Source organism: Ambystoma mexicanum, chromosome 4p, assembly GCF_040938575.1.
Source record: "Ambystoma mexicanum isolate Mex_15411 chromosome 4p, UKY_AmexF1_1, whole genome shotgun sequence".
Classification (NCBI taxonomy): Eukaryota; Metazoa; Chordata; class Amphibia; order Caudata; family Ambystomatidae; genus Ambystoma; species Ambystoma mexicanum.
The window spans coordinates 90,284,391-90,305,896 of NC_090927.1; the positions used below are offsets into that span (position 1 = coordinate 90,284,391).

General features: G+C 48.7%; 1 protein-coding gene across 1 annotated transcript in view; it reads left to right on the forward strand.

Annotated features, from left to right (window-relative positions):
* The window catches only part of LOC138452780 (WAP four-disulfide core domain protein 8-like), a 139,537-nt gene that overhangs the window by 56,574 nt on the left and 61,457 nt on the right, over positions 1-21,506 (forward strand). The window contains exon 4 of the mRNA XM_069605121.1: positions 8,661-8,810. Within this exon, the coding sequence (XP_069461222.1) occupies positions 8,661-8,810 (150 nt within the window). The remainder of the gene's footprint in view (positions 1-8,660; positions 8,811-21,506) is intronic.

The window sequence follows — 21,506 nt, forward strand, 5'->3', positions numbered from 1 at the left end:
CTTCCTCAACCACGCAAATCTGCGTAGCACAATGCTTACAGCCATGGATCTGCTGATAATATCAGCAGCATCCAGTCCAGACTGGAGACATTCCCCCATTGCCTCCTTCCCATCTTTGACTATATTCAGGAAGCCTTCCCTTTCCTCGCCTTCCGGAATATGATCAGCGGCCGCCGAAATACAGTCCCACAGGGTATAGGTAAACCTGGCCAGGGTACACGTGACATTTGTCGATTTAAGGGCCATGCTCACTGAAGTGAAAACTTTACAGGCCCAAGCATCAACTTGTTTATCCTCTCTATCCAGAGGGATAGTGGGATATGCAGTTTGTTTTGATGTGGATGCTGCCTGAATAACTAGACTTTCTGGAGTCGGATGCCTGTTTAAATATTCAGGATCCGTACCAGCTGGTCTGTATTTCTTGGGGAAATTACTATTTGCAGCAGCAATGCTCTCAGGATTTTCCCAGTTTTTCTCCACCGTCCTCTGAAGAGCCCTGTGGAAGGGGAGAACTGGATCTTTTTGAGGACCTCTGACAATTATATCTGTCATGTCGTCCTGTTCGAAAACGGGTGAAGTGTTGCCCCAACCCATATACTCACTCTGTTCATAAGACTCCTGTACCCTGAGTCTGCATGTTCTGCAGGATCAGGCCTGGCAAACTCTAATTCTGGGGAGGTGTAAATTCCACGAGCAGAATGCAGAGTGTCACTCAGGTCTCTCATTTTAGACTCTTGATCAATGAGTTCCTCAGGAACTTGTTTTGTGCCATATGAAACTCCAAAAGGAGTGACTTCATCTTCCTCCGAGCCAGATTCCTCATAAATTGAGGATATGGACTTAAAAAAGTCTGGCCTGTGCAATGGAGTAAATCTCCTTTCTTCCTCTACAATATGCGTCGAAGGAATGGAAAAATCCTTCGAAGTTGTCTAAGGAATCTTCGATGACTTCGAAGATGACTTTGATACAGGCGTCGAGGATGCTTTTGGCTTCGATGCCGAAACGATCGACGCCAGTGGCGTCGATGAAGTCGTCAAAGCCTTCGACGACTTATGTTTTTTATGTGGCACCGGAGAGGTGCTCGACTCTCGAAGAGTCCTTGACGACTTGCCGTCGACTCGAGTTTTTCGAGTATCCTCGACACTACTGGCTTTTTCCATAGTAGTTTTAGACTTCCCTTTGTCGTCCAATGGAGCGACTTTAGGGGTATGGCTCTTCCGAGGTTCATTCGAGGGGGTTGGGGCCGCATTCTCGAATACCTCCATCATCTTTTTACGAAATTCCTCCCATTTTCTGGAGGAATCCGATTTTGTTGGACATCGAATTTCTTCGGTCGACTCAGAAGATGATGATGAAGGAGATCTAGGTCTCCCCTTCATTTTTTTGGACGAGGAAGAAGTGTATCGATCTACTCCTAGATCGAGATCTCTTGGAATGCCTATGGCGATCCGATTTCTTCGAATCGGTTGCTTTTTAATGTTTTTTGGACGTAGCCTTCTTAGAGGCTTCCCTCCCTACCGACAGTTTACTTCTCCTCTCACGAAAAGGCCTTCTCGGTCATGGACTGGCAGGAACCACAGTCGTCGGTTCGGTGACTTGAACCGAGACACCAGAGACAAACTCTGTGAGGATCCGTGATCGACATTTTCGATCCACAATCTACGCACTTCTTGAACCCAGTCTTGGGTGTCGAAGAAGACAACATTTTCTTCACAGAAAATCTCAAGAGCGCCGTTCTCGATAGCGAAGCGATCAGAAAAACGGAACTTAAGCAACGGGCGCGGTTCGAGCTATTAAACCATCGGCGACGTCGACAGAGTACAGAGTCCGTCGAAGGACAATCGACGCCACAACCTCGAGCACAGCGCCCTCTAACGACTGATCATAAAATGAGGACTACGTGGGAGGACACAATCCATTCGAAAGTCACCATCCAAGGTATTGATGACGCTACCTCGCCTTGGACAAGGGAGACCCTACCTGCAAGAAACCTGACCTCCAACATGAATATAATTCCCGGTGCAGAGCACAATGCAGCACTGAGACAGAGCCCATCCAAGGTATTGATGACGCTACCTCGCCTTGGACAAGGGAGACCCTACCTGCAGGAAACCTGACCTCCGGCATGAATATAATTCCTGGTGCAGAGCACAATGCAGCACTAAGACAGAGACCATCCAAGGTATTGATGATGCTACCTCGCCTTGGACAAGGGAGACCCTACCTGCAAGAAATCTGACCTCCAATATGAATATAATTCCCGGTGCAGAGCACAATGCAGCACTGAGACAGAGCCCATCCAAGGTATTGATGACGCTACCTCGCCTTGGACAAGGGAGACCCTACCTGCAAGAAACCTGACCTCCAACATGAATATAATTCCCGGTGCAGAGCACAATGCAGCACTGAGACAGAGCCCATCCAAGGTATTGATGACGCTACCTCGCCTTGGACAAGGGAGACCCTACCTGCAAGAAATCTGACCTCCAACATGAATATAATTCCCGGTGCAGAGCACAATGCAGCACTGAGACAGAGCCCATCCAAGGTATTGATGACACTACCTCGCCTTGGACAAGGGAGACCCTACCTGCAAGAAATCTGACCTCCAACATGAATATAATTCTCGGTGCAGAGCACAATGCAGAACTGAGACAGAGACCATCCAAGGTATTAATGATGCTACCTCACCTTGCACAAGGGAGACCCTGCCTGCAGGAAACCTGACCTCCGGCGTGAATATAATTCCCGGTGCAGAGCACAATGCAGCACTGAGACAGAGACCATCCAAGGTATTGACGATGCTACCTCGCCTTGGACAAGGGAGACCCTACCTGCAAGAAATCTGACCTCCAATATGAATATAATTCCCGGTGCAGAGCACAATGCAGCACTGAGACAGAGCCCATCCAAGGTATTGATGACGCTACCTCGCCTTGGACAAGGGAGACCCTACCTGCAAGAAACCTGACCTCCAACATGAATATAATTCCCGGTGCAGAGCACAATGCAGCACTGAGACAGAGCCCATCCAAGGTATTGATGACGCTACCTTGCCTTGGCCAAGGGAGACCCTACCTGCAAGAAACCTGACCTCCAACATGAATATAATTCCCGGTGCAGAGCACAATGCAGCACTGAGACAGAGCCCTTCCAAGGTATTGATGATGCTACCTTGCCTTGGACAAGGGAGACCCTACCTGCAAGAAACCTGACCTCCAACATGAATATAATTCCCGGTGCAGAGCACAATGCAGCACTGGGACAGAGCCCATCCAAGGTATTGATGACGCTACCTCGCCTTGGACAATGGAGACCCTACCTGCAAGAAACCTGACTTCCAGCATGAATATAATTCCCAGTGCAGAGCACAATGCAGCACTGAGACAGAGCCCTTCCAAGGTATTGATGACGCTACCTCGCCTTGGACAAGGGAGACCCTGCCTGCAAGAAACCAGACCTCCGGCATGAATATAATTCCCGGTGCAGAGCACAATGCGGCACTGAGACAGAGACCATCCAAGGTATTGATGAGGCTACCTCGCCTTGGACAAGGGAGACCCTACCTGCAAGAAACCTGACCTCCACATGAATATAATTCCGGTGCAGAGCACAATGCAGCACTGAGACAGAGACCGTCCAAGGTATTTATGATGCTACCTCGCCTTGGACAAGGGAGACCCTACCTGCAGGAAACCTGACCTCCAACATGAATATAATTCTCGGTGCAGAGCACAATGCAGCGCTGAGACAGAGACCATCCAAGGTATTGATGAGGCTACCTCGCCTTGGACAAGGGAGACCCTACCTGCAAGAAACCTGACCTCCACATGAATATAATTCCGGTGCAGAGCACAATGCAGCACTGAGACAGAGACCGTCCAAGGTATTTATGACGCTACCTTGCCTTGGACAAGGGAGACCCTACCTGCAAGAAACCTGACCTCCAACATGAATATAATTCCCGGTGCAGAGCACAATGCAGCACTGAGACAGAGCCCTTCCAAGGTATTGATGATGCTACCTTGCCTTGGACAAGGGAGACCCTACCTGCAAGAAACCTGACCTCCAACATGAATATAATTCCCGGTGCAGAGCACAATGCAGCACTGGGACAGAGCCCATCCAAGGTATTGATGACGCTACCTCGCCTTGGACAATGGAGACCCTACCTGCAAGAAACCTGACTTCCAGCATGAATATAATTCCCAGTGCAGAGCACAATGCAGCACTGAGACAGAGCCCTTCCAAGGTATTGATGACGCTACCTCGCCTTGGACAAGGGAGACCCTGCCTGCAAGAAACCAGACCTCCGGCATGAATATAATTCCCGGTGCAGAGCACAATGCGGCACTGAGACAGAGACCATCCAAGGTATTGATGAGGCTACCTCGCCTTGGACAAGGGAGACCCTACCTGCAAGAAACCTGACCTCCACATGAATATAATTCCGGTGCAGAGCACAATGCAGCACTGAGACAGAGACCGTCCAAGGTATTTATGATGCTACCTCGCCTTGGACAAGGGAGACCCTACCTGCAGGAAACCTGACCTCCAACATGAATATAATTCTCGGTGCAGAGCACAATGCAGCACTGAGACAGAGACCATCCAAGGTATTGATGAGGCTACCTCGCCTTGGACAAGGGAGACCCTACCTGCAAGAAACCTGACCTCCACATGAATATAATTCCGGTGCAGAGCACAATGCAGCACTGAGACAGAGACCGTCCAAGGTATTTATGACGCTACCTTGCCTTGGACAAGGGAGACCCTACCTGCAAGAAACCTGACCTCCAACATGAATATAATTCCCGGTGCAGAGCACAATGCAGCACTGAGACAGTCACCATCCAAGGTATGGTACGATCATCATCCTACGACATACACAGCAGAAGACATTCCTAACCCTAATCTAAAATTGGATGTCTACAGTACCTGACAGTAAGATGATCAGCATTATACGTTCATGTGTGGGCTTCCACCGGCCTTCCTGAACCGGTTTATATCATATGAATTGGTGCAAGCTCATCCAAATGGGCACTAGAAAAACTCAACTCAACATCTGCCACTTGTCCCCTTTGGGGCGGCCTTAACGTTTGTGCTGTAATCCTCTACCAACCATCTACTAGCCTTCTTTGCTCTTTGGTCCTTGTTAGAGTCTGAATGCAGATAAATACAACAGCTCTGACCAGTGACATGTGCTGTCCATCATGGATGCATCCTCCCACCTGCCATCTTCACTCTCTATGTGAAGTCACTTGGGAAACTAATTGACAACAGAGACATTGAGAGCCACCACTGTGCAGACAGCTGTGGTGGAAATATGAAAGGCAGTACATGTGACAGGGTGATATGTGCTGCTTTCGAAAGAAGAAATGTATTGCTGCTTTATGAATCAAACCAATATGAACACTGCTAGAAGTTGTTAGGCCAGGCCAATATAATCCCTCGATGGCCTGGATAGATGTGCGACTCCATTTTGACTGTGAGACGCTGGCACACGCATAAGTGTTTCCACTTGGCACTCACAAGCAATAATTCTTCTGGCTGCATTACTCATGCCCAGCATGGCGAGGCTATTGCTATGAACTGGAATGATTTTAATTGTACCGGTTGAGTCTGGATGACACTGCCTTGTAGTCAAAGCTAGATCAAATTGCTATATATCTTTATGAACAAGACACAGCTGCAAAATGCTGTGGGCCTCCCTGCAGGAGATAATTATGATTTCCCTTTTAAAGGTAGCAAGATAAGCAGGAAACCCAAAGTTACTCCCTATGATTGTTTTAATGAGTAGTGCGATGTGTGTCCTTCTCATTGGTTTCAATGTGCTCAGAAGAGTAAAAGCCGTGCTCTGTTATGGGAGGGGCATAATCAGATTAGATTTATTCATGGTGACCTGTCCCGTTGATGTATGAGCTCCACTTTGCTATGCTGCTATTAAAGGCGTTTATCATCTTACCTCAATTGGAGTGCGCCAATGGATTTTCCTTGTTTCAAAAAATCTGGAGATCACATCATCATCGTACGACATACACAGCAGAAGACATTCCTAACCCTAATCTAAAATTGGATGTCTACAGTATACCTAAAAATCAACCCAAAAGAGGAACAATTAGTTCTCCTTGGCCAAAACATAAAAAAGCACAGATACAGAGCTGGATCAAATTTATGAACTTTGACTGCTTCACTCCACCAACCTCACAAAATCAGTAGGTTTCTTTGCTGACGGTGGCATGTCCTTCAACACTCAAATCAACATAATCAGTAAGCATGGTACTAATTCTCACCTAAAGCCCTACTTTTCTGTTGCAGGGCTCAGTGTGGCCATCCAAGGACTAGTCACCTCTCACCTGGATGGTGCCAGTGACCTTGACACCACCTTGGCTCTCCTCAAGTGCATGCTGCAGGCAGCAGCCCATAACATCAGAGAACCACTAAAGTATGATTGCATCACCTTGATCCTAGGGAACTACACTGGCTGCCAATAAACACCTGCATGGCCCTCAAGGCAGCTGGTATCTCCTACAAGGCACTAACCACTTATGCCCCCACTATTCTCACAATCTCTGGAAGCCAACATAACGCCAGATGCCTGGACATTGCTAGATTGCAAACCAAGAACTGCAAAATGGCAAAGTCCCGGAAACACGTTTTTTCACACTCAACATGCACACGACACACAGAAGCTACAAACAAAGGCTACTGATCTTCTTTTCTCATCCAAGATATGAGGCGACCCAAGACGAAGGAAGAACAGCTGATGCACGGGCAATCGGCACAGGGTGCAAAGAATACCGAAGAATCACGACAGATGCTGAATGATGCAGTGTCAAGTAATATGGGGAGCATTACAGCTCCCGCCAAGGACTGCCAGCCGGCTCACAATGGACAACCAGAGAGCTAGTCACTAGATTTGGATCTTGAATCATTCAGTGACTTGAACATAACTCATTGACCTGAATTGAAGATATTTGCCATGGAAACAGTTAATTGATCTGGAAGAAAATGTCAGTGTAAATAAACAGTGCTGGTAATTCAAGGCTCATAGATTCAATATGATTGTCTGTATGTTTACGGGTTTTAAGTAAATAAAGCATGCTATCCAATCGTTCCGATAATGCACTGGTATTGTCACTAGGTGTTGCCTGCTTTCTGTGTCTGAAGTCAGCAGTTTGCAAGGGAGGTGGTTTGGAGAGATTTTTCACACCCAGCAGGTGGAAGTTGGGGATTTGTCATTCTCACCCTGGACGGGTTAAACATGACGATGCCGGCCCAGCATTAACAAGACCTTTTCCTATGAGGAGAAAGCCAGGCTCTGCTGTGTTTAGATGACTCCCCAGGAAGACTATAGCTCCCCGCGTGAAAACCCTACCGCAGACATATATATTTTGTTCATCATTAGTATACGTTTGTGGGTGTAAATAAACCATCCAACATTTAAAATGGATCATGGGTGTTCATTTTCTAAGTCCAGCAGATCCTAAAATGTGGTATTAAAACGTGCAATACACTCTTGCCACTACTCTTTCTGATTCACTGGATTTTAAATAATTTGGCAGGCAGATTTGGGCGATGCACAGGACTTAAAATTATTCCACCTTTTCCAGTCAACCTTACTAATCCCCCTGGTTTCCCGCCCACGTGACACCTTTGTGTCGTTTGGACACCCAATGGATTTCTCCGGAATCTGCCTGGCTTTTTCACCTGGTAAAAGCATGCAGATTCACAGTAAGCCCTTGTAAATTCTCTATGTTCAGGTAGAAGGGGAGAGAGCTGGAAGGAGAAAAGTGAGTCAGGAGATGGTGGAGACTGAGGGCCCATTACCCCTGCACTAAAGATGAACTACTTATGTGAATGAAGACACTGTGGGGCCCCTTTATCAGGTTAGAGGGAAGAGCAGCAGAGAGAACAGAGGATAGGAATATGTAGAACAGAGAGGCAGAGATACATCAAGGGGCGAGCAGGGAGAGAAGAGGGCATTTGAGAAGGAGGAGATTTAGAGAAAAGATAAACAAAGAGAAGATGACAATAAAAGTGGCATAATAGAGAGAAAGAGGGAGTTGGTATAGAGAGAGTGTTCATTTCGTGAGGCATTTGCGCTCTTCTAACACGCTCTGGAAAGGTTTGGTGTAAAGAGGATTTTGCTTGTGCTTTACGCTTCACTTACCCCGATGTGAATGTAACGAGTAGAATTGCTGGTAGAGAAACTTTCCCATGGAAATGGAAGTGGTCCCCCACCGTGCAATTTACTCCATAAAGGTTTAATTTAGAGTGGCACAATCATCTCTATATTTTCTAAGAGTCAATTCTGATCTAATATAATCAAATGTCATGAAACTGCCCCTATGAAGGTTTTCCATTTCCTGATGTTATGGTAAGTGATGCAGAGCGTGAGGTTTAGGATTTTTTCGGAGATCTACTTAGTAGGTGCCAATTGAAATATATGCACTCTACACAGGTGGAATAAAATGGATCATGTAACAAATGAGGTTCTTTTAAGAGAAGTTGAGAATAGTTTGATATCCTACAGGGAGATAGTGCCGTCTTGAGATGTGTTTGAAAATGTACATATCTAGGGATGTGGTAAATGCTGACGTTTCTGCTCCTAACTCTTGATTCCTAACCAAACTCGCTTTGCCCCTTTTGTGTTGCAGTGAGGCCAGGATTTTGCCCCGTCGACTTGATGCTGGAACAGCAATGTGCACGTGTCTTAAGAAATAACTGCACCAACGATGGCGACTGCGGTGTTGGCGAGAAGTGCTGCTTGTTCGGCTGCGGGATGCAGTGCGTGATGGCCCTAGATGGTAAAAAAGAAAGCAGTTTTTCTGAGAACCTTGATACGGTGGCAGGAACTGGGCTTACATGAGGGCTACCCCGCCCCCATGCTGATGCTGCTGCTGCTATCTGGGAGAGACCAATATTCAGTTAAAGTGAATGTGGCCACTCAGTCCTCTGACGTCATAATCTTTTCTAGAGCATGACATCATGAGAGGTGAAAGGCCTCAGTGCAAAAATGGTGGTAGGGCTATTGGTAGCGATAAAGAGAAATTACAGTTTGAAGTAAAATATTGCCATACACAGAAGGGCAAAATACCTCTTGTCTGACATCTCCACTCTGACAGTTTACCATAAGTGGTAACGTGACTGCTAGTGCTAGATTCATTAACGACAGCAATATCCATTACAGAAAATTATGACATCTTGAAGCAGTGGTAAATTACCACTGGAAATGAGAACAACCCGCAGCTAAGGAGTAATATCTGTAAGCATCCGTCGACAAGTGTGTATTGCTTCTTCGCTGTCAACACTCAAGTAATCATAGAGAGGCGTTTGTTTCTGCAAGTACCGACACCACATGCCTGATATAACCTATGCGATTGTGGCGAAATCTTTACCATCACATTAACACCCGGTGGAGCATTAATGACTGTGGAGAAATCATTTACCACTCATAGGGCCTCATTACAACTCAGGCGTTAAGGGTTAACGCCACCGTTAACCCTTAACGCCTGATTCTGATTTTAACACCTGCTTTTAGCAGGCGTTAAAATCCATGGGCCTCATTACAACTCAGGCGGTAAGGGGTTTACGGCGCCGTAAACAGCGCCGACCCTTACCGCCTGAGTACGAGGTCCCTTAGCGCCATGGCGGATTTAACACCTGCTTTTAGCAGGTGTTAAAATCCATGGCGCTAAGGGACCATGGAGTTAATTACGCCACCGTAATTTACGGTGGCGTAATTAACGCCATCCCCACTCCCATTATGCCCTATGGGGCAAAAATGGGAATGGGGAAGCGTAAATGGGGATTGGGGGCTTACCGCCCCGCCAAACTCGGAATGGGGCGGTAAGTCCGCCAACCACCATGGCGTAAACGTAGTTTACGCCATGGTGGTAAAGTCACGGCCCAGGCGGTAACTTACCGCCTGGGTCGTAATGAGGCCCCATGGCGCTAACCTGCCATGTTGCTAATTACGCCGCCATAATTTACGGCGCCGTAATTAGCGCCTTCCCCACTCCCATTATGCCCTATGGGGCAAAAATGGGAATGGGGAAGGGAAAATGGGAAATGGGGATTTACCGCCCCACTCACCTTGGAATGGGGCGGTAAATCCACCATTCACCATGGTGTAAACAGAGTTTAGACCATGGTGGTAAAGTTGGTGCACTTAGCACCAAGGTTGTAATGAGGCCCATAGTATTTTTGGGGAATGAAGCCCTAGGAGTCTTAGCTGAAGACTGGAATGATTACTTGAAGATGTATTTGTATGGGCTCCAGCACTAATGGAAGCAGAAAGACTAATTCTGAAGCTGGCGTAGATATTGGAGAACTTGTGAAGAGTAACGTGAGAGTACACGGATAGTGAAAAAGGATGGATGAAGGAGGGTCAAAGTCATAGCACATATTTTGGAGGCTGATAAGAAAAATATAAAGTGAGGAGACAGAACAAAGGTTCAGAGAAAGAACAGAGGAAAAACAGAAGTAGAGGAGAAGGGTGGTGGGAAAAGAGAAACAAGGGAAGAGATAAGAAAGGCAGAGAAAAGGCAAAGCAAAAACAGGAGAGTTCTTAGATGCAGAATCAAGAGAGAAAGATCATAGAGTTATGTTACAAGCGTGTGTGAATCATGAATACCTGTTTATTAGTTACGGTGTCATGGGCCCACAGGAGGGCATGTCATCAATGAGGAAGGGGGTCCAACACTGGAATTCGGGGTGTAGAATGTTTGGAGTTGAAAAGCCGGAATGTTCAGGTAGAAGGGGAGAGAGCTGGAAGGAGAAAAGTGAGTCAGGAGATGGTGGAGACTGAGGGCCCATTACCCCTGCACTAAAGATGAACTACTTATGTGAATGAAGACACTGTGGGCCCCCTTTATCAGGTTAGAGGGAAGAGCAGCAGAGAGAACAGAGGAGAGGAATATGTAGAACAGAGAGGAAGAGATACATCAAGGGGCGAGCAGGGAGAGAAGAGGGCATTTGAGAAGCAGGAAAGTCAGAAAAAAGATAAACAAAGGGAAGATGACAATAAAAGTGGCATAATAGAGAGAAAGAGGGAGTTGGTATAGAAGTAATAAAAAGAGCCGTCACACAGAAAAGGCAAAGCGAGAATAGAAGCAAAGAGATCTGAGAGGCCGGCGCAAGATAGGAAAAGTGGAGAGAGAAAGAAAGATAAGAGATAAGAAAGAGTTAGAGTGGATTCTGACTGAGATCAAAGGAGCATGATAGACATACAGAGTGAAGAGAGAAATAAACAAAGGGGAGCATTATATAGAAGATGGCAGAGAGGCAGCAGGAAGGAAGAAAGAGAGCAGGGAAGAGAAGCCGAGAAATGCTAAGACATATGCTATTTCTCACTAAACAGGACTTAATCAGCTTCCACCTAATGTTGGGCGATATTCCATTAATAATGCCAGACATCTGAGGTATGATAGCCAGATATCCAGGCCAAGTGCATCAAAAGCAGTGATGCATTATCGCATCTGCTCCCTCGAACTTTGAGGGCAGGGGCACAAGAGGAAGTTGCATATCGGGGGCATGAATTTGAAGCCCCAGTTGAATCTTCATTACTCGCAGTCGAACACTTCATCATCATTATTATTATTATTCGTAGGGTACTTATTGCGCAAGTCCATCGCTTCGGGAAGCATCCGAGCACTTTCCAAGCCATAGAGGGACGTTCACAGTGAGGGACGCAGATCACAAGGGATCAATAGGTGAGCAGGGAGCTAATAACAAGGGAGGGGTTGAGTGGGCAATGTGGCATCAAGGAATCTACATGTAACCAGGGGCGGGAACAGGGAGGAGGAGATTGTCCAGTCTGAGGTTAGGTGGGGAGTGAAGGGGGTGTGGGCATAGGTGCTAAGGAGGAGCCATTCTACGAAGAGGAGGGTCCTGAGCTTCCTCTGGGGGAGGTGGGTCCGGAGTCTGAGGACATAGACAAAGAAGGCCTGTCTCCCTGTTCTTTCCTTCCTGTGCCAGCGGAGTGCAAGTCTTCACATCTACACATGTCCTGACTTCTGGTGAATCGGAGGCCCCCGGAGATGCTCACCTTCCGACCCCCTCGCCATTGCTATGGCCAGTGAGCCAGGCCTACAGCCAAGGTCCAAAACTCACTGCAATTAAATTATCAGTTCCCACCACCCATGGGCGATGTCCCTGTTGATTTCTGTTGCACCCTGGGCGACCACTATCTCATAATATTACAAAATGATCAACTTGGTGTTTCAGCCTACATTTTGAAAAGCATTTTTAGGAGTCTCCCTTTGTTCTTGCATACATTTTGCCTTGAAATTGCCAATAAATCACTACGTTTTCACTGTGAATGTGCTCACATTCATTAACAAACCAAGATGGTGGGTTTCATTTACCAGTGAATGGGAAACTCCTCGACAATTTAAAGTCTTGCAATCCCCAGTGCAACTCTCCATGTGTCCACTCCTCCTTTTGTCAGCCCCTCCCTGACCTTTCCATTGCCCGCTGGTAAAATGAGAATTGTCTGCAGTCCACACCTAACTCTGTCACTTCGCATTTCACCCTCTTCCCCCTCCAACCTCTTCACTAATATAAATCCACTTCATTCATTTTGAGCACTTTTCTTTTTCTGCTTCCCTCGGGATCGCCGCTTGCATCGACAAAATAAAATGGCAGCTTTTAATTTCAGAATGGCTTCAGTAATGCAATGCACCATGGGAGAAACATCACTGCATTCTGCTCCTGGTGGCACCTACTTCTCCATGAACTGCAATGGGGAGAAATACTACACAGGCAACCATGTATCTGTAGTAAAAACATCATTACCAAAAACCTGAATTACATTAAGTTAATGAGAACCCAACCAATTCTACCCCTGAACAACCACCTTGTAAAACCGTAAGAGGCATTTTTTGTTATCATAGAATGAGTTTTAGAACAGACATTATTGTATATCATAACCCAGTGGAAACTTTGATGTCCATGTTATAAGCTGTTTCATGAAAGTTGAGAGATCACCGCCAATATACATCTCACTAGCTGTCCCATTTCCAGGGGGAACCCAACAGGCCACTGGCTCCCTCCCATAAGACACTGGGTTCCTATCTCCCCTTACACCACTGTTTCTATCTCCCCAAGCACTCCTTGCTCTGGTTTCCATCAACAGCCATGTTATGCTCTCCCCCAATACTCCTAGCTTTGGCCTACCCCAATGGCCCTGTTTCTATCTGCCTCAGCACTCTTAGATCTTGTCTCCTTCTACTGCCACTTTCCTATCTCACTCATCACCCCTAGTTCTGATCTCCGTCAAGAGGCCTGTTCCTATGTTCCCCATGGGACGAATCAAGCAAACTCATCACTGTTTTGCAGACGGAAACTTCCCTCTCATGTGGCCCGGGAAAGGCAGAAGCTACTTGACTCTGACCCTGGGGGTGGCTATCTGTGGGAGGACCAGGCGGGGGAGGACAACCCTTGGGAAGCAAAGTAAGACCCTGGGATCAGAACAAGTCTTTAGCTATATTTCTGGGTAGCACCTATTCACATTGTCCCCATTCTTGTGTGGCCTACTGTAATGTGGATAGAGAACCTCCACTAATGGTTGATCATCAATCTTATGCCTGTTCTCCTCGCTTTTATAACATTGACACAACCAGCACTGAGCCTTATGTGTCCCCCTCCCTTCCAACACTGAGACAAGGAAGAGGGACGGGGTGATAAAGATCACCATGAGCGGCAAACCAACGCTGTATTCTAGTCGTTGGAAGTTGTTAATAGGTGCCGGGACATTCAAAAGCAGAACACCTGTGCAGAAAGGTAGATTTGAGACTCCCAATGCTGGTTAGAACACGGGAGGAAGTGAAGCAGTTCAAGGCAAGGAGACGAGAGAAGACGGCAGACGGGTGAAGACGGCATCCAGAGAGGTCGGGCCAAGAAGTGTTGACCATGCTGCTAGGAGGAGCAGCAGGAACCGCAGAGCAAAGCAAAAGGCAATGCGGACAAAAAGGCAGACGAGACGCACTCCCAGTCAGCAGATGGACCGCAGAGGAACCAGAGAAACCTGAGGGACGCCATAGCTGCCAAAATTCACCAGTAACCCCAGGGCAACCAAATGGGACACCATGGCACTTCCGTCTGAACGCTGCGTATCATTAACAACAAACAGGAGCCCTTACAAGGAAATTGGGACAATAAGATTATCTCGAGAAGGGTCGGTGGCCCGAAATATAAGAAGTATAATACCTGGATACAACAACTAAAAACTGCCAATGAAGAACGTGAACCTGCATGCAAATATTAAGAAGACTTAAAATGCCCTGGCAGGAGAGTAAACCTGGCGCCCAGCAAGTCTGGAACCTGCACCCAAGTCAAGTAGCAGAACGACCAGGGGCGTGGCTAGCAGCGCGATGAGGAGGACGTAGCTCTCCGTCGCTCCCGCGATCGCCGCATGAATCCTGATAAATCGCCTGATATCGCTAATTATAAAACTTGAAAACTACCTCCATGCTTAGTGGGAACCGTGGTGCTCACTCGGTCCAGGCGGTGAAAATATTCGGAAGCAGGGAACGAAGATACGTCGAGGTGAAGGAGGACGAAGAACCGCCTGGTGCTCTCCTAAAATGGCCGCCTGAGTGAAGAGACTTAACGAACGGCACGCCCTGGGTGACGAGGTGCTACGACGGTCTCGGCCGAGGAAAAGACCGCGGAAGGAGCTGGGCGCTCCTACGCGAACCTTAACCCTCCTGCCCTCCCCCCGGGACGCAAACTGGTTTCCCCACCCGTCATATCTGTGAAGAAGAGCCAGGCCTCGTCGAGAGCGGCTCCCGGGTCTTCCCCCATTAATCCGCTCCAGTGCGCAGTGGATCTGGCGAATTGGCCACTGGAGGAACGGGGTGGCCTTGACGAGCGGGAAGGTCTGGAGTACAGATCCTGAAAGAACTCGCTGTACCGAGGCACCAACTCATATACTACTTGCACGCTTTGCCTTGCATTGCAGAACCAATGCTCGCAGAGGGGGCCCGCCGAGAAGGAGAAGAACCGGCAACACCGACCTAGACGTCAGACCACAGCCCTGGGACACGGAGCACACGGAGTGGGGGTGGAACACCACCGAAGGCCCTTGGTAATAACACTGTTATCGGGCTACTGCCCCAGGATCGGGGTGCGACCATGGGGAAAGAAAAGACGAGGAAACCCAACATGCAGAACAGAATTGAACAATATACCATGCCCTCATCACAACAGACGGATTCCCAACCGCTACATCCCGGCGGGATGGAGACTGATCATGCGCTCTCGCTTAAAGACGTCATGGCGGCCATTGCAGATTCCCGCTCATCTATGGAGCAGAAGATAGACCGCATAAGCCTCGACGTCTCCCTCCTTAGACACAACCTCCAAAAGCTGTCCGCGCGCACTGGAGAGGCAGAACAACGGATTGCGACGATGGAAGACGGCCTACACAATGTGCAGCAACAGATCCATGGAATCTCGGCCACACTCAAGACGCTGGGGGCCAGGGTGGAGGAGAGCGAGGGAAGGTCCAGACGCAATTACGTTCACATCCTTAGTATCCCTGAGAAAGAGGAAGGGCCCTGCATGGAACTCTTTTTGGAACAATTGTTAACAGACCTGTTCGACTTGCAATCCTTTTCAAAGTTCTTTTCCATCGATAGAGCGCACCGAATGCCCGTAGGTAGACCACTGCCCGGCGCTCCCCCACGCACCGTGATCGCAAGGTTCTTAAACTATCGAGACCGGGATGCGCACTTACAACTCGCAAGATCCAAGGGTACAATTACATTCAACGGATCTAGACTGGCCTTCTTCCCCGACTATACCAGGGAAGTACAGAAAGCGAGACAGTCCTTTGGGAAGCTTAAGAAGCAACTGCAGACATTGGGAGTCAAGTACGGCCTCCTGTTTCCCGCACAATTAAAAATGTATCACAAAGGCACGACGGTCCACTTCGATGATCCTGGAGAGGCATGGCGTTGGGCGGAGCAGCACATTGAAGGAGACTGGTCCGCACCCCGAGGTAACAATAACAGAAACAGGAACCCCAGACCATCACCGGAGCAACATCCCAGGCCGGACCGGCCACCACTACCAGACCCGCTAGAAGATGGGGGTGATGGGCCACCGTCCTGAACCCGCCGAGGGCCTTGCCCACGGGGTACCCACTCTGTGGTCACTGACAAAACGAAGCCATGGGACTACTGAAGGCGATTTCACACTTGTAATGCGGTGAGCGGGGGATCGCTGCCCTCCCACTTGGGTGTTTAAGAGGGGGTACAACACCATCACAGCCCCCCCCCTTGACTTTCTAGTTGAACTTTAATAAGGGCAGTTAAAGCTGACAATCTACTCTTTTTGATTGTCAGCAATGTTGGGTCGACAGGTACTTGAGGTTGGGGTGGAGTATAGGGAGGGGGAGGGAGGAGTTAGTTGGGGAACATTTTTTGTTATTTCAGGACCGACCCTCCCTGGTAGTTCTCCAGGGATGGTGGAGTTCCTGGCCAGTTGGGACCACAGCACACAGGAACAGCGCTTCAGACCTCAATCTTTAGCTCTCTTGCACCGCATGTTCACACACTGGGGCTGAACCCTCGGGGCAGCTTGCTTATCCCTCTTACACCTCTACTAGATGCCACTTGACCAATCTCACCTATCCATGTCCACGCGCCCCAGCTCTCTCAAGATTCTCACCTGGAACGTGAATGGGATGGGCTCCACGATCAAAAGACGTCTGGTCAAGCAGCTACTTTCCAGATACTCCCTTGACGTGGCTTTGCTCACAGAAACACACCTTGCGGGGGCACACTGTAAATTTTTTCTGCGCACCAATTACAAGGCCGCCTTCCATGCGGGATATACCATGGGATCCAGGGGCACCCTCATTCTTATACATAAACGGGTCCTGTTTGTCTTGCATGCACTAGAGCAGGACCCTCGTGGACGCTACGTGATGGCGCTTGGGACACTCTGAGAAGAAACACTGGGACTTGTTTCCATTTATTCCCCACCTGGGCTGGGGCAGGAACTCCTTGATGACCGGACCTCCTTGATGGGTAGGCACCAATCGGACAAGTGGTTCCTGGGAGGCGATTTCAATGACGTCATGTGCAACACCTTAGATCGCTCGCACCTTAGACAACGCAACCCAAACCTCTCCACGAAGCTGTTTAACTTTGTGTCTGCCCTGGGTCTTGGTGATGTATGGCGGGAACTGCACCCGGGAACCAGAGGCTATTTGTTCCACTCCGGGGCCCATGGATCCCTTTCCAGGCTTCATTACCTATTTGTTCCACACACAGACCTCTTTAATATGCTCTCAGCAAACTTGCTCCCCCAGGGAGTTTCGGACCACTCGCCTCTCCTGGTGGAAAAGCAACTGCAGGGAACGCCCCCCCCCCAGAACGTGGCTATTGAACACTTACTATTTAGGCAGCTCGGATTTGGTGGACCGCCTTACTGAGGTCTCAACTGAGTACTTCGAGATTAATGGTTCTGATGAAACCGACCCAATGGTGCTGTGGGAGGCCTACAAGGCCGTGCTGCGGGGAGAGATAATCTCTTGGACAGCGAACAAAAGAAAGGAGAGGTTCCGGAAGATAGCTGAGGCAGAGAAGGAGGTAACCCACAGAGAGAACAAGCATACCCTAGACCCTACCCCACAGACTCACATGTCCCTTCAACGCGCCAGTGAATGCCTCCGAAACCTTACGCTAGACAATGCCAAAGAGGCCCACTGGGAATCCAAAGCCCGGATATACGAGCTTGGGGATAAAGCCGGTAAGCTGCTGGCTTGGCTCGAGAGGAGGGATGAGGGTCGGCGCTCGGTCCATGAGATCATCACCCGCAGGGCGAGATCTGTCGCTCAGACGCCGAAATAGCAGAAGCCTTCGCCCAATTTTATGCAGAATTATACCACGCCTCGGAGCTACCGCTGGACCGGACCCTCCTTGATGGGGTGGTGCCCCCTACCCTATCGGCGCAGCAACGCGAGATGCTGGACTCTGATCTTTCTGAGGCCGAGCTGGTAGAAGCCCTGGGGCAGCTGCAACCGGGGAAGACCCCGGGTCCAAACGGATTCCCCATGGAAATATGGCAGAAACTGGGAGGTAATAATGTAGCACCTCCCCTGCATCATATGCTGCTGACCGCGCTAGAGCGGGGCTCCCTCCCGGACGACCTATGTAAAGCCACCATAGTGATCATCCCCAAGCCGGACAAACCCCAAGAGCAATGTGCATCTTATAGGCCGATCTCGCTAATCAACGGCGAATTGAAGGTCCTGGCCAAGGCAGACACACATACATCCAGACCAGTGTGACTTTATGCCTCATAAATCAACCAGGATGAATCTGCGCCGACTCCACCTGGCGCTAGAACGGGCCCCCATCCTTGATACCCCATTAGCACTGCTGGCAATAGATTTTGAGAAGGCATTTGATTCTGTCCGTTGGGATTGCCTTTGGGAAATCATGGCCCGTATGGGATTTGGAGACAGCTTCCTAGGTTGGGTAAAATTGCTTTATACAAACATCCGGGCAGAAGTTAAAGTGAATGGATGGACCCTTAGGTAGAGGCACGCGGCAGGGCTGTCCCTTTTCCCCTCTCCTCTTCGCCCTTGCCATTGAACCACTGGCACTGTGGCTTCGTCAAAGCGGGGCATGGAAGGGATTCATGTGGCCCGAAGGGCATGAAGACCGCATATCTCTTTATGCAGACGATCTATTATACCTGGCTGTCCAAGTTCGGAGCTGCCCCATAGTAACTCAAATGCTAGTCACTTACGGGGAATTCAGTGGGTTGAAAATTAATTGGAAGAAATCCGTAATGTTCCCGGTGAAGGGTGGGGAGCAGGCCAAGTTACCGAATTGTCCATACCGGCTTGAACGACACGGCTTTAAATATTTGGGGATCTGGGTAACACCTGACCTCACTAGATATGCAAGACACAACCTCCAGCCGATCATGGATAGGTTGGTCAACGGCGTCCACCACTGGAAGCTCCTCCCTCTGACCCTCATGGGGAGAGCCGCACTCTTTAAAATGATGTCATTACCAAGATTCCTCTATGTTTTGCAGAATGCCCCGCTTGCGATCCCTGCCCCTGAATTTAATCGTATCGGAACCCTTCTTAGGGAACTCGTCGGGGGGTGCCCGTTCACGCATTGCATTAATTACCTTGCAGAGGTCAGTCTGGGAGGGTGGGATAGGCGTACCCCGTCTCCAGACTTCCTATTGGGCTTCTCAACTCTCGGTGGTCAATGAACTGCTCCACGGGGATCGGGCGCTACCTCAGATTAGGGCAGAAGTGGGACCCATTCAGGGTGGTACGGACCTGCTGCAGGAGCTGTACCAATCCCCGGGTAGGCCCCCCCGCTCACAATTAAGGCTCACATCACTACGATTTGGAGGCAAACACACGTGTTTGTTGGGTGGGAAGACAAAATAACAGCAGCACAACCCCTTTGGCACAACAACAATCTGAAGGAAATCGAGAAACTTGAACCGTGGCCGCGCTGGGTAAGAGCGGGAATACTTAGAATTAAAGATGTCCTAAAAGTAGGGAATCTAACCTCATTTGAAGACATCCAGGGTATATTCCAACTGCCCAACACCGAGCGATACCACTTCACGCAATTGATCCATGCCCTCCGAACTCATATACCTCCAGGTGATTCAATCCCCGACTACACTCCGATCAAACGCAATATGCTACCCGAGTATATCCCCAGCAAATGTACATCCACTCTCTATAACACTATCACCTCCTTCGCAATTCCCAAGCTATTGGGATTAAAGGCCAAATTGGAAAGGGAGATGGGGGAAATAGACCCTGAGGACTGGATCCAGGTCCTAATGCACCCACGAGAGGTAGCCATCTCCTCCAGACTTAAACTGGTGCAACTTAAAATCCTGCATAGAGTGTACTACCCTCGAACTCTTTTATATGGCTGGAAGAGAGTAGTGAGTCCGAACTGTCTCCGTTGTGGAGAGGAGGAAGGCACCTTCTATCATATCCTCTGGACATGTCCTCGGATCCGTGACTATTGGACTGCATGCTGTACGGAATTGTCCAGAGCCCTCACTTGTCCTATCGAACCAGATCCGAAGGTCTTAACATTGGGTGTACCGGACATGTCTGAATCTAATAAATGGGAAAAACTGCTATTGAACACTGCGATGGCCCTAGTGAAACGCAACATTGCGCAAAAATGGGGAGCGCCTGACCCTCCGACACAGGAACAATGGATGCTCGACATGGACGAGTCTATGGCGCAAGAGGTTGCCCGAATAAAGCATCCAAGATATGGGGGAAATGGGAAGAAACTGGGCCTTGACATCGTGATGCTGTGGTGGCCTCCACATGAACAGAAGTTGGGTGGGACGGGGAGCCTGCATGTGTTGTTTTGTTGTTCTTTGCCCCCGATTCGGTGGCTGTTTTGGTTATGTCAAAATACAATAAAAATGTTTTATCCAAAAAAAAGTAGCAGAACGACCTGTCGGGAGGGCAAATCAGGGACCCACACCCAAATCGAAAAGTACAAACCCTGGCAGGAGACTAAAACAAGGATTGGAGAACTGGGGCAGGACCCCTCCGTCCCCAAAAAATTGTGAAAAGCTGAGAGAACAGAAGAAGAGACCCCCCCCCACTTTGTTTTGTGTATCACAAGGCAAGAGTCATACCCCTTTTCTGTAAAAAGATATGAGAGGTCCAAAGAAAGAACTGTGAAATAGTTGTGTGAATGGAGGAGAATCAAGGGAAGAACCATTCTCCTTGGGGTTTGTGAAGTATATATAGTGGCATTGCAAATAAGCCAAAAGACTCTAGGGGAAGAGAAGGACCCTTCTCTGCTGGAACTTTTCTTCACTTTCAGGACGTTATATTTGGAGTTTTGGGAGGAATCTGTTGGTGTACAGCTCAGAGACATTCCCGTGACGCTATATTGAGTTTAGTGTGTGAGCGTCCGCTTAGGATTTTGGACACAGGATGGAGAACTCATTTGATTTAAACGTCCTGGCACAGACATTCAGGAGTTTTGTTGAGGCAGGGTAACCCCTCATAGAGATAGGGATAGGTAGGGTTTCTCCAACCCCTCTTTTTTCTTTTGATAATAAATGTCTTTGATAATCACAGAAAATTCCACTGTGTCCGGGTCTTACTCTTGATCCCTCATCACATCCAACCTGCCTGGTATTGGTGTACTCCAACAGCCCTACTTCTACCCCCACAAACACATTGTTCCTGTCTCTCACTGCACCCCCATTTTTATGTAGCCCAACATGTGTATTTCCTGTCTCCCGCTACAGAGCTGTTCCTACCTCCCTCAACAATCTGTGTCCTGCTCTGCATCAACAGACCTAGTTCCGGTCTCTCTTTAGAGCCCATGTTCTACCTCCCCAACACTTCTAGCTCCTGTCTCCCTCTACAGCCCATGTTCTACCTCCCCAACACTTTTAGCTGCTGCCTCCCTCTACAGCCCATTCCTTACCTCTGCAGCGACAGAGGGGTGTCGTAGCGA